Source organism: Labeo rohita, chromosome 8, assembly GCF_022985175.1.
Source record: "Labeo rohita strain BAU-BD-2019 chromosome 8, IGBB_LRoh.1.0, whole genome shotgun sequence".
Classification (NCBI taxonomy): Eukaryota; Metazoa; Chordata; class Actinopteri; order Cypriniformes; family Cyprinidae; genus Labeo; species Labeo rohita.
Window position 1 is genome coordinate 34,497,611 of NC_066876.1, and position 12,639 is coordinate 34,510,249.

Below are 12,639 nucleotides of genomic sequence, written 5' to 3' on the forward strand. Positions count from 1 at the left end.
TAATATATCTTGTTTTGATATGGCTCACTGTTAAATTTGAAATTTAAATCAGTTCTGATATACAAGCCCTGATGCAGCAACACTTATTACTTTTGTTCAAATCTAAATATGCGGATATTTCGAGGGTTCAGAAACCAGTGGGAGATTTTTAGGAACCTCTGTGGGCAGCAGTGCAAGCTGCGAGATTGTTTCAGAGGGTTTTGTAAAAAAAATATATAAAGTAATATCTGAGACTTAAAAACAGCAATGCTAACTAAACAAAAAAAGAGGTGATACAGCCATTAAAGCTCATCAGATGAGTGCATGTGTGTGTGTTTGGATTGATGGCGTGTGGCCTAGATACACATGAATGTTTGACTACGCTTGGCCATATCATTCCAGGAATATTGGCGAGAGCTGCTGAACTCTGATATATTGATTGACTATGGAGTCCAAAAGGCCTTAAAACAGAAGCTTGTTGAGACTGCCACCAGGTGGCTGGAAAGGTTTAGCATTACTACACATGACCGAAAAAGGTGAACATTACTGTGCCAAGTACTATGTGATTGGCCTGGAACAGCACCTCTGTCAGAGAAAACCTAGAAAACCTTCACAGATTTGTTTGATGTTTACCCAAGCAATCGTAAATGGCCACATGATCACCTTTGGAAGGGTAAACTGTCTTTTCTGATGCCAAATTAGCTTATCCATCATGACAATTTGCCACTGAAGGTGTAGCAGTATAATCTAATTTTAGTGAATAGGCTGCAGGGTTTGAGTATGAGAGGTCAAGCAGAGGTCATGCTTCTCCCTCCTTACAACACTGACCGGACTATACTATCCTTTCATGTTTTAAAGACTGTTTTAATATTAGTGGATTACATTGATAGTCAATATGATTCACTACACCAGTGTTATTACAGTTAAAACTAAAAGAAAAAAAGTTACTTAAAATAAAATGAATAAATTAATAAAGTTACTTGCTAGCTGTCAAGGCAACAATTCTCATTTCATTTAGAAACTACAGACATATTTTAAAAGAAAAAAAACGAATGTAAAACTGAAGCAATTAAAAATATCTTATAAAAATAAATGTTAACAGAAATAAAATCTAGAAATACTCAAAATGTATTTTATTTTAGCTCATTTCCAAAAAGCAACATTTCTCATATGTAAATAAAAAAATATATATATTTATTATATATATTTATATATATACCTAATAAAAATGACAAAAAAAATGCACATTAAAACCACTAAAATGTTAAAAATAAATTCAGAATATTAAATATAAATAAAAAGTATATATATGTAAAACACTTCAGGTTTCACTGCAGAACTGACTCCTGCAAGACTTCATGCATCCAGCAAAAATCACCTAAAACTTCAAAAATGATGAATAAAGGTGAAGCTAGTGACACTTGCATACCTAAATATCTAAAACTTGACTTTCTAGGCCATATGTTTCCATCTAAATAGCACAAAATGAACCTACAAAGACTGAGAAACAGCATTAGTCCAAATAAATGGCACTGTCAATCACACATTCTGGCTTTAGGAAAGTTCTAGCCATTTTCCAACAACTGTCATGAGTTGAAGCCCACTGGCTCCTGTATTAAACCCCTTTAATCAGGATTCTTATAATAACTTATGAAGTCGACAATTGGCTACCTGGCTAAGCACATGAGGATGTATTTTTAGAAAGTCAGAGGTTGGGAATGCATATATAAAAATCAGCATTTCCAGCCCGTCCGAAATCACTCGTGCATTGTCTCCTGAAGTCAAGGGTTACGGTTATGGTGAGTTTGCTTTGTCATACATTTATTCATTTATTTACTCTGACTTTGATTATCAGCAGACATTTAACTCACTATTCTCTTGATGCGCCCAAACGAAGATCTAAAAAAATGAGCTTGCCTGAGTTGATTTCTGTCTGTCTGTGTTTGAAACTAAAGTTTAAGTCTGATTCATCAGAGCCACTTACATCTGTCTGACTCATCCAGCGCCTCTGATGTTTTATTAATTTCACTTTCAACAAATAAATACATGAAAAGTAAACTGTTTCTCTTCTCAAAGACAGATACAAACATTTTCATTACCCAAAAATCGAAAAAGGAGACAGGTGACTCATCTATTTATCGTTTTATTAATGTCTCTACTCTTTCTCCTAGACAGTAGCAAGAGCAAATGAAGACTTTTCGCTCAAAATGTTTTAGGTTTTTTTTTTTTTTTTTTTTTTTTAAACGTACACACACACACACACACACACACAGAGTAAAAAATAAAATAAAATAAAATAAAATAAAATAAAACTATTTGTAAAAAATACAGAACAAAACAGGACATTAACAAATTAATTTTGCAGACATTTAAATTAAATTTAAAACACAAATCCAAATTAAATATTTTATACTGATATAGTACATTCTAAAATACATGTGTATAAATGGCCTAAAAACAACATTTACTAATATTTAAATATTTTTGATCAAAATTAAATTCAAAAGAGATGAGCTACTATCCACATAATTAATAGTACAGTTCTATAACTGTATGTCAACCATTTTTTTCTTTTAAGGAATTTTTGAGACAAAGTTGAAGTTGCTACATAAATAAGAACTCTCAAGTTATGAACTTTTGAGCAATAACATTTTCTTTATGCCGTTTCTCAAAAAATCCTTTGAAAATACTCAGCATATTTTGAGGTTCAGCTCTGGCCTCGTCTACAGCACAACTGTTGAGATGTAATCCAGACAGAAGGCCGATGAGCAGCTGTCGAGCTGCGATGTCATCGAGCAGAAACGCATCTCGCAATGTTTTCCAAATTCTGTGGCAGGAATGTAAATAGGAGCGATTAATCCCTGTCTTGGTGGGATTACCTATCAACAGGCTCAAAGATGAGGCTGTCAACAGCCAGCGCCAGTGTGTAATCCCACATCTGATCCACTGGCTGAGTTCTCGCTCTCCCAGCTAATTATACATCCTGCGGAGCACCAAACATCTCCAACTTTCATATACTCAACACGTTACTGCTCATTCATTGCTCAGGAGGAGTTTTAACTCTGATGCTTTAGCTAAAACTCGTTAGGAGAAATGCAAAGACGCAAATGAGACAAGCATTGACGGAAAGAGCTAAAATGAGATTTATGGGGCCTTTTAGCAAGAGACTTCAGCAAAAGTCTCCATTTAAACAGACTACTGTCTAGGAGAAACAATTGTGATTTGTTTGATTAAAATACAGCAAAAACAGTAATATTGTGAAATATTATTTTAATTTAAAATAACTGTTTTCTATATGAATATATTTTAAAATGTAATTGATTCCTGTGATGCAAACCTGAATTTTCAGCATCATTACTCCAGTCTTCAATGTCACGTGATCCTTCAGAAATCATTCTAATATGCTGATTTGTGTGATATATTTTATTTTTAGGGTTTGTTTGATGAAAAATCAGCATTTATATGAAACAGAAATCTTTTGTAACATTATAAATGTCTTTGCTGTCACTTTTGATCAATTTAATGCATCCTAGCTGGACAAAATATTATTTCCTTCAAAAAAATAAAAATAAAAAGCATACTGACCCCAAACTTTTAAACAGCTGTGTATTTTCTAGTAAAACAGGTCAAATAAGAGTTTAAATTGATATTGCCAGTCAAAAAGGAAAGAGGTTTCATTGGGTTTTTGTTAAGTTATTTCTCTTTTAAAAGAAAGTCTGCAAATGCTGTCCAAAGGAGTCTCTTCTGCTCACCAAGGATGTATTTGTTTGATTAAAAATACAGCAAAAACAGTAATATGATGAAAAATTATTTTAATCTAAAATAACTGCTTTCTATATGAATGTATTTTAAGATGTAATTTATTCCTGTGATTCAAAGCTGAATTTTGTATCATTACTCCAGTCTTCAGGTGTTCTAATATGCTGATTTGCTGCTCAAGAAACATTTCTGATTATTATCAATGTTAAAAACAGTTTGCTGCTTCATATTTTATGGAAAACATGATATATTTTAGTTTTTTTAGGGTTCTTTGAAGAATAGAAAGTTCAAAAGTACAGCATTTATATGAAATAGCAATGTTTTGTAATATTATAAACGTCTTAACTGTCACTTTTGATTCATTTATTGAATCCTAGCTAAATAAAATACTTTCCAAATAAAATCATACTGACCCCAAACTTTTGAACAAAAGTGTATTTTCTAGTAAAACTGGTAAAATAAGAGGTAAAATTGACATTGTCAGCCAAAAAGAAGACACATTTCAGAGGGGTTTTGAAGCATGTTATTTTTCTTTTTGAAGAAAAATTGCACAAAAAAAAAAAAACTAAACTAAAAACATTTCAGAAGAAAGTGCACCAATAGCACCATACCAAAGTGTACTTCTATTTAGCTAGTCACATGTGATTATTCTGTGTAACTTCTTGTTGCAGGCACCCAAAAAGGCAAAGAAGCGGGCAGAAGGAGCCAATTCAAATGTCTTCTCCATGTTTGAACAAGCACAGATCCAGGAGTTCAAAGAGGTACAAACCAAGCGCTCGTTTGACTCTAATTGCTATGACAATTGTCTTTATCGCAACTCTTTCACTGCGATATCGTGCATCTACAGCGAGATTCCCGTATGTGACTTCAATATGTCAGTGCTCATCATCGCTAGTGAATAATTCAGAATGTGTCAGTAACGATTAGCACAGTGGAGTGATTTACACCCTGAACACACACTCGCTCGCACACACTCCAACCTGCTGTCAGGGCCCTGAAATTTGCGTGGAAAATGCAGCAGGACAGACGTTCTCTCTGGTCTCAAAGCGGCTGTGAAAAGATCACGACAAACAGGATAAGCATGATGCTGATCCGAGATGGCAGTGATGAGAACGTGCAGACAAATGCTACCCGTCTTTCTCTCCCTCTCTGTTTCTTTCAGCCTGTCTCTCGCATGTATCACAAACAAACACAAAGACACTAAGTAAAGCAGAATTACAGGAACTATAAATACACAAACGAGGGAGTTTTGCAAAACAAGATACACTAAAAAAAAAGCAGCATGACAGAGTGGTTTGACCTTTAGTTAAAGAAGTAATTCACCTAAAAATGAATTTGTCATTACTTTCTCACCCTCATGTCTTTGCACGTTGTTATTTGTCTGTGCTGAACTTTCACGCTCCGAAAAAAAACACATAAATTAACCTCAAAATATCATAAGAGTAGGCCACATGACTTCAGAATTATATTCCAAGTCTTCTGAAGTCAAGCGATAGCTTTGTGTGAGGAACAAACTACTATTTACAGATAATCTGTCCCTGCCACCAAACCTCAAAACCTGTTCATAGTTAAAAAATGACTTGTCATTGGTTTGAGTCAAAGCAGGGTTATTATAGTTAACTAAAATTAAAACAGTAAAAAAAATAAATAAATAAATAAATAAAACCATTGCTTAAAATAAAACTTCAACTGAAATTAAATATTAACACTTTTAATTTTTATATTTTCTTAATTTTTTTTCACATTACAATACATCAAGCTAAACTAAATGAAAATTAAGTTCAATTTCAAGGTGTTATTTCAGCTACACTGTAAAAAACAATTTGTTGATTCAACTTAAAATTATTTGTTACCCAGCTGCCTTAAAATTTTAAGTTCAGTCAATTAAAAAAAACAGTTTAGTCAACTTGAAATGTTAAGTTGTACTAAGTGACAACTTAGGTATTTGAGTTCATTCAACTTCAAAATTTTAATGCAGCAACAAGCCCAAATTTTAAGTTTAACAAATCAAATTGTTTGTTTTGTCAACTCTAAGTACAACTTAACGTTTCAAGTTGACTAAACTTATTTGAGTTGACTGAACTTAAAATTTGAAGTCTGCAGGGTAACAAATTATTTTAAGTTGACTCAACAAATTGTGTTTTTTGTAGTTACTAAAGAAACCTTTTTCATCTTCATTTAGTTTAACTTGATGTACTAAAATAACTAAATAAACAAGAAACAAAAATAAAGAGAATAACGGTTAATAAAAACAATATATTGCATATTAAAAAATTACAAAAATACAACCAAAATTACTAAAAATGTAAAAAGTGCAAAGTGCAACTTTCACCTAAAGGTAAATAGATGCAGATGTATGCCGCTTTTCCAAAGGATCTCGAAAATGATACACATCAACATTAAAAAGGTTAAGGTGGTACAACAAATGTCTGCAACTGGTTCAACAATTCCATTCGGTGCCACTAGAGGTGTAGAAATGACACGCTTCACCTTTGACAAATATTTTAAACACCATCAGACCACATTCTGCATCCCTCTCACACACTCTATTCTTTCTCTTTCATCTGCCTCAGGCTTTCACAATCATGGACCAGAACAGAGACGGCTTTATCGACAAGAATGACCTGAGGGATACGTATGCAGCTTTAGGTGAACTGTAATAATCTCTGCTATACGTCACTGTCGTCCTGCATTGGTGGATGAAGCGCCTCTCTGACAGCAGTTCTGACCTCTGCCTTCACAGGCCGTCTGAACGTCAAACAAGAGGAGCTCGAAGAGATGCTAAAGGAGGCTCCAGGACCCATTAACTTCACCGTCTTCCTCACCATGTTTGGAGAGAAGCTAAAAGGTTGGGTGAATCCAAAAGTCCTGTAGGAATTTTAATTTAGGGTTGTAAAGCAAGGACCTTTACTGACATACCACTAACTTAAGACCAGCAGTTCTAACTGCTTGGGCATTAAAGCTCCATTCAAAAACCTTAGCACAGAGTCAGACCTTCAAGGTTTTTTTTTTTTTTTTTTTTTTTTTTTTTTTTTTTTTTTTACTATTCCAATATTTATTCTAACTATTTCCTAAACATATATCTACACTACCAACTCAACGTTTGGGTCAGAAAAATTTTAGTTTGAAAAGCCAACACTTTTATTCAGCAATGATGCATGAAAAATAAAACGCATCGCAGTTTCCATGAATGTATGAAGCAGCACAAGTGTTTTCAACATTGGTAATAATCAGAAATGTTTTTGAGCAGAAAATGAGCATATTAGAATGATTTCTGAAGGATTATGTAACATTGAAGACTGGAGTAATGATGTGGAAAATTCAGCTTTGATCACAGGAATAAATTATATTTTAACATATATTCACATAGAAAACAGTTATTTTAAATAGCAATAATATTTCACAATATTACCAATTTTACTGTATTTTTAAAAACAGTTGCAGCCTTCAAAAGCATAAAAACTGATTTCTAATGTATAATTGAGTTTTATTCTTAAAATTGTACTGTATAGTGCATTTCATTTAAACAAAACTCTAGTTCTCTAGTTCGAGTGGACAAGAAATCACACAGGGATTTTCTTTCCCTTTGAAGTCCTACAGAAGCATTTGATCCTACTGGGAATCATAATAGGCCTATAGGGATCTATATGTTTTGGAAGCTCTGGTATGAGCCTGTATGAAGATTCCCATAGGATCGGCTCTGAACTATGGTAGAAATTCCACTAGGAATCCTGTACAAAGTATGTCTTATTGCATTCCTGGAGGATTTTAAAGACAGTTAGGTCTCTTGTCAGTTTTTTGTTGTGCATTCTTTACAAAAAAAAAAACAAAAACAGGTGCCGATGCAGAGGAGACCATCCTGAATGCCTTTAAAGTGTTCGACCCAGAGGGAAAGGGGACCTTGAGAAAGGATTTGTGAGTACCATTAAAACAACACAATATGCCCTTCTCTCCAAATCCATTTCTCAAGAGATTCTGCTTTGTTTTGCAGCTTATAACATTACAACCTACTGAAGTAATAGATGCAGTACATATTGACTGATCAAACCATGCAAGCATGTGCACTTAAAATAATTGGGCCTAAATTTAAAATGTATTTTTTTTTAAAGATGCATATTTTATAAAAGATGCAAATTTGTCAGTCAGACATAAATTTCAGTCATATCTCTCCAATAGTATTAATAAACTTAATGTGTCAACAAGCAGGTTTATATATTTATCATCAATAAGACTTATCCATTTTAACTAACTGAATATTGCTTGCACAACAGCCAGCCATATTTTTTCCCATTTTTATAATTTTAAACTGAATAAATTAGGGGTGTCAAACGATTAATCGCGATTATTTGCATGCAAAATAAAAGTTTCAGTTTTTGCCTAATATATGTCTGTGTACTGTGTAATTATTATGTATATATAAATACAAACACATTCATATATATATTTAAGAAATATTTAAAAGTATATATATATTAATTATAATTTTTTATATAATTTATATATATAAATAAAAATATTTTTTACATAACATATTTCTCTTAAATCTATAAATTAATTTGTGTGTATTTATATATACACATAATAATTACACACAGTGCACACATTTATTAGGCAAACGCAAACTTTTATTTTGTATGCGATTAATCGCAATTAATCGTTTGACAGCCCTAGAATAAATATGTTTGCACAACATTCATGCAGATTGTAAGCCATTTGAATAAATGCATTTTGAAAACATGATTATTTAAATAAAATCAAATAGATTTCAAAATCAAATATATTACGCCATGTTTTTAAGTGTCATAGTTTATGACTGAAAATATGCATCATATTAGGTTGAAAAGTTTATGTTAATAAAGCCGTGTAATCCAAATGGATCGAAATATTATATGCAATTAAAATCGTAAATTCATGTCTAAACATTTTTGAGTGTGTAAAGTGTTTGCCAGAAGTAATTCAATTATATCAAAAGGTCAAACTGATGTGTGTCTCTCCTCACAGTTTGGCACGTATGTTGACAACGCAAGCAGACCGTTTTTCTCCAGAAGAGGTTTGACATCTTGAGATTATTTGTTTTATGTCTAACACTTCAGCTCTCTGTGTCCTTGACAGCACTGTGCCGTATCTCACAATGACATTTATATTCTATGGTAATGGAAAGCGAGAGGTGATGACATCATATTATCTATAGATTATGAGCACATCTAGTGAATTTTATACTTTGTAAATCACACAACCACACATCAAAACACCACAATGCTATTTTTCATCCATCCTTCTTCAGATGGAGCAGATGTTTAGTGCTTTTCCTCCAGACGCTGCAGGTAATCTGGACTACAAGAATTTGGTCTACATCATCACACATGGGGAGGAGAAGGACCAAGACTGAAATCTCTCACATTTAACAACTGTCATTTTAACATCATGACTAGTTCTGCATGTATGGGACAACAAATATTGTTCTGTACTATATAATCTTTCATCTCCAACACTGAATTGAACAATTAAACCAAATAAGAATGAAATCCATTTAAGAGTTGGTTTTGTGATTTTTAGAGGTTATACTGATAAACAGTGCCTAAAACATGTGCAGTAAAATTATTCATAAGCCTATACATTTGTGATTTCTGATCACTTGAATTTACAGCAGCCACAAACAGTATTTGCACAATTAAGTATGAATGTCATTGTATTAGATTAAAAAAAGAAAAAATAATAAATAAATAAAGCATGTGTAATTTATTATAAGGAAAAATAAAACAACCACACCTGTAAAACAAAAATATTCCAAAAATACTGATTAGGTCTACTGAAAATAAGAAAAGACGTACAGTGGGGGAAAATGAAGAAAAGTTCATTCTGATAAAAGTCGCTACAGATTTTGAGCAGAATACAAACACTTCATCTAATGAATGACATTCATACATTTGTAATGATTTAAGTGAACAAAACAGTTCAGTAAGAGTCGGATGTAGATTCAGTAATCCATTTTGAGATCATTTTATTAATTAAGATATTTAAGCAGCTTTTATAAAAATGTCTTACTGGAAAAAGTTACAGGTGTGCTTCTTGAGACAGAACAATGGTACTTAAAACATATTTTAAGATATAGCTGAGCAGGATATTTTTGGTTGAGACAGCTGAAACATGCATTTTAGTCTGGGACTAGCCTTAAGCCTTATCTGTGAAACCGGGAGAATTAGTTTAGGATTTGAATGACACTTGAGATGCTGTTTGTTTTTTATTCACTAAAAAGAACCAGCTTAGATAAGTCAGTTCGTGTAGGATTCGAATGATAATGGAGATACTGTTTGTTTTTAATTCACTGAAAAGAACCGAGTCAGAAAAGTCACTGGTGTGGGATTTGAATGACACTTAAGGTGCTGTTTGTTTTTGATTCGCTAAAAAGAACCGGCTCATAAGAGTCAATTAGTTCAGTATTTAAATGACAACTGAGTTGCTCTCTGCGTCCCAATATGCATACATAGTATTTAAAATTACTACTATCACATAGAATTTAGGATGGATGGTATACACATTGGGACGCAGGCGCTGTTTGTTTTTGATTCACCAAAACTTAACTGGCTCATAAGAGTCAATTAGTTCGGGATTTGAATCAAACTTGTGGTGCTGTTTGTTTTTGTTTCACTAAATGGACCGGTTCAAAAGAGTCATTAGTTCGGGAATCGGATTACACTGGTGGCACTGTTTGTTTTTGATTCACTATAAAAAACCGGCTCACACGAGTCATTTATTTGTGAATCAAACTACACGGGTCGCTTTGTGTGCTGCGTTTCCATTAAACACGCGAGGACAAGTTAATTTAAAGACTTTTAATTGCCATTACTTAACGGTACACAGTCTTTGTATTTCATCATATTCAATACAGACTGCAAACTAAGCCTGCGTCACAATGTGCATACTATCCATCCTAAATTCTATATGATAGTAGTAATTTTCAATACTATTTAGTGCAGATAGGGTGGATAGTATGCACATTGGGACGCAAGGTAGCATTCAGTAACACTAGAACATTAGTCTTTACTGCCACCTACTGCCTGAGTAATTTACTTACAAGGCCTCTGATGCTATTGTTATAAACAACCCTGAACCTCAAAAGCGGTTAAGGCACATTTTTCTGCTGAACGCAAAATTCTGCTGACGTGAGTCATCTTAGTCTGAACAAACACAAATTCCTATAACTCGAATCATCCACTTCTTGTAGCCACAACAGTCAGTCCTTTCATAGGTTTGCAAAGTTATAGGTCAACAAGTTTTTAATACAGCAGATACACAGAATGACCTTGATTTTTCAAGTGCTTTGAGACATGGTGGGGTTTTTCTTCATAAAACAGAATGTATATCAAAAGACTCGCACAGAAACACGCTTGACATTACTCAGAGTCATGCGTCAGAAAAAAAGTCATAATGAGTCATAAAAAAAACAATATTAGACAGTCTTTACATTAGAAAGCAACTTAAAGTTGCATTTCCAATAAAAATACCAGTGCTTGCAAGTTGATTGTATTGATAGCAGTTTTTAGCAAAGTGATACAGAAAAAGAGAAGGTATGATATCTATATATATTCAGTCATATTTAGATGTATCATTTTGAATGCCACATCAGCAGCATGCGATCAAAGTACAGTATTTATATATATATATATATATAACTATACAAGACATTTATGGTTAATGCAAAAAAAGTAAAAATAAAATACATTTAGATAACATTTTTAATAAAAACGCACTGCAAATGCAATGCATTAGTCACTAAAAAAGACTAACAGTAAAACTAGGCCTATTTGCGTTACAGTTATTATAATTACGATAATACATTAAAATATTATTATAACGAACGCCAGTTTGCTATATAAAGCAGTACTACGAAGCTCACGTTAAAAATAAGGTGAGCTAATATTATTCGAGCTTGTTATGTAGCTAATGATTCCTATTTGTCTAAAATGTACTGCGCGAATACGACCATTAGATGGCGACAAAGTCTTACATAATTCATATAGGGTTTCATAACACACCATACCAGCTCCATCTGAAATAGATAGAGTTATTATAAACTACCTGACTAAGAGTTCAGATTTCCTACCACATTTCCAACAGACAACCAAATGATCCCTCAGTACATCTTTTAATTCCACTTGCTAACTTCAAGAATTAAATGTAAGTAAATAATCCTAAAAATCAACATACATCAGAGCCAGCACTGATCTGGTTTATGCATTTCAGCAATCTGTGGTTCAGCCAAGTTCAACTAACACGTGCTGAGAACTTCAAAAGCTGGCCTTTAACCAGAGGTTTGTAAGTCCATGTTCTTGGACTCTGTCCTGACGTGACTGAAACCACAAGCTGTTTAGAGTAAAACTCTCACTAAATGCATTATACCACCAAAAAACATTTTAAACTATATAAAACGATTGTTTTTAACCAGAACCTGAACATTTCAAATGGAATCTTTTTGTATTTTACCAAAGAAGGGCCTCAAGACAACACCAAAACAGAAACAGATGTAGGCCAAGCTATTTTTTTTATCCACATCACCACAAAAATACAAACAGTTAATATTCATCAGTCAATATATATATTTGTAAAATATGATTTACCTTTTAAATTTGTGTACATTATTGTGTGCACATCCAAGGATAGGTATTTACTTACGTATTGGTTACATCCTTTGCGTTTTTAGTCAGTAAATCAAACTTTTATGCAAAATTCTTAATGTAATTTATTATAAAGTGTTATTAGGTTCAAAATGTAAGTCTTATTTTATAAACTCAATGGCCTGTGTATTTCAACAAGTCTCTTTCATCAGTCTCCATTAAACTGTTTTTTTTTTATGTACTCCATTAAAGGTACACGAGTTGCGTAACGGCGTCTGACGTCAAA

The 12,639-nt window shown here is 33.0% G+C and overlaps 2 protein-coding genes across 2 annotated transcripts in view; one reads left to right on the forward strand and one right to left on the reverse strand.

The window, feature by feature from the left end:
- The window catches only part of cux2b (cut-like homeobox 2b), a 219,452-nt gene extending 206,894 nt beyond the window's left edge, over positions 1-12,558 (reverse strand). The window contains exon 1 of the mRNA XM_051117900.1: positions 12,412-12,558. The gene's annotated coding sequence lies outside the window, so the exon portion shown is untranslated. The remainder of the gene's footprint in view (positions 1-12,411) is intronic.
- On the forward strand, positions 1,673-9,267 carry myl2b (myosin, light chain 2b, regulatory, cardiac, slow). Its single transcript, XM_051117941.1, has 7 exons — positions 1,673-1,778; positions 4,410-4,499; positions 6,312-6,387; positions 6,482-6,586; positions 7,575-7,653; positions 8,740-8,788; positions 9,023-9,267. The coding sequence occupies exons 1-7, from the start codon at positions 1,776-1,778 to the stop codon at positions 9,125-9,127; spliced, it is 507 nt and encodes a 168-aa protein (XP_050973898.1). The 5' UTR covers positions 1,673-1,775; the 3' UTR covers positions 9,128-9,267.
- Positions 12,559-12,639: the final 81 nt, after the last annotated feature.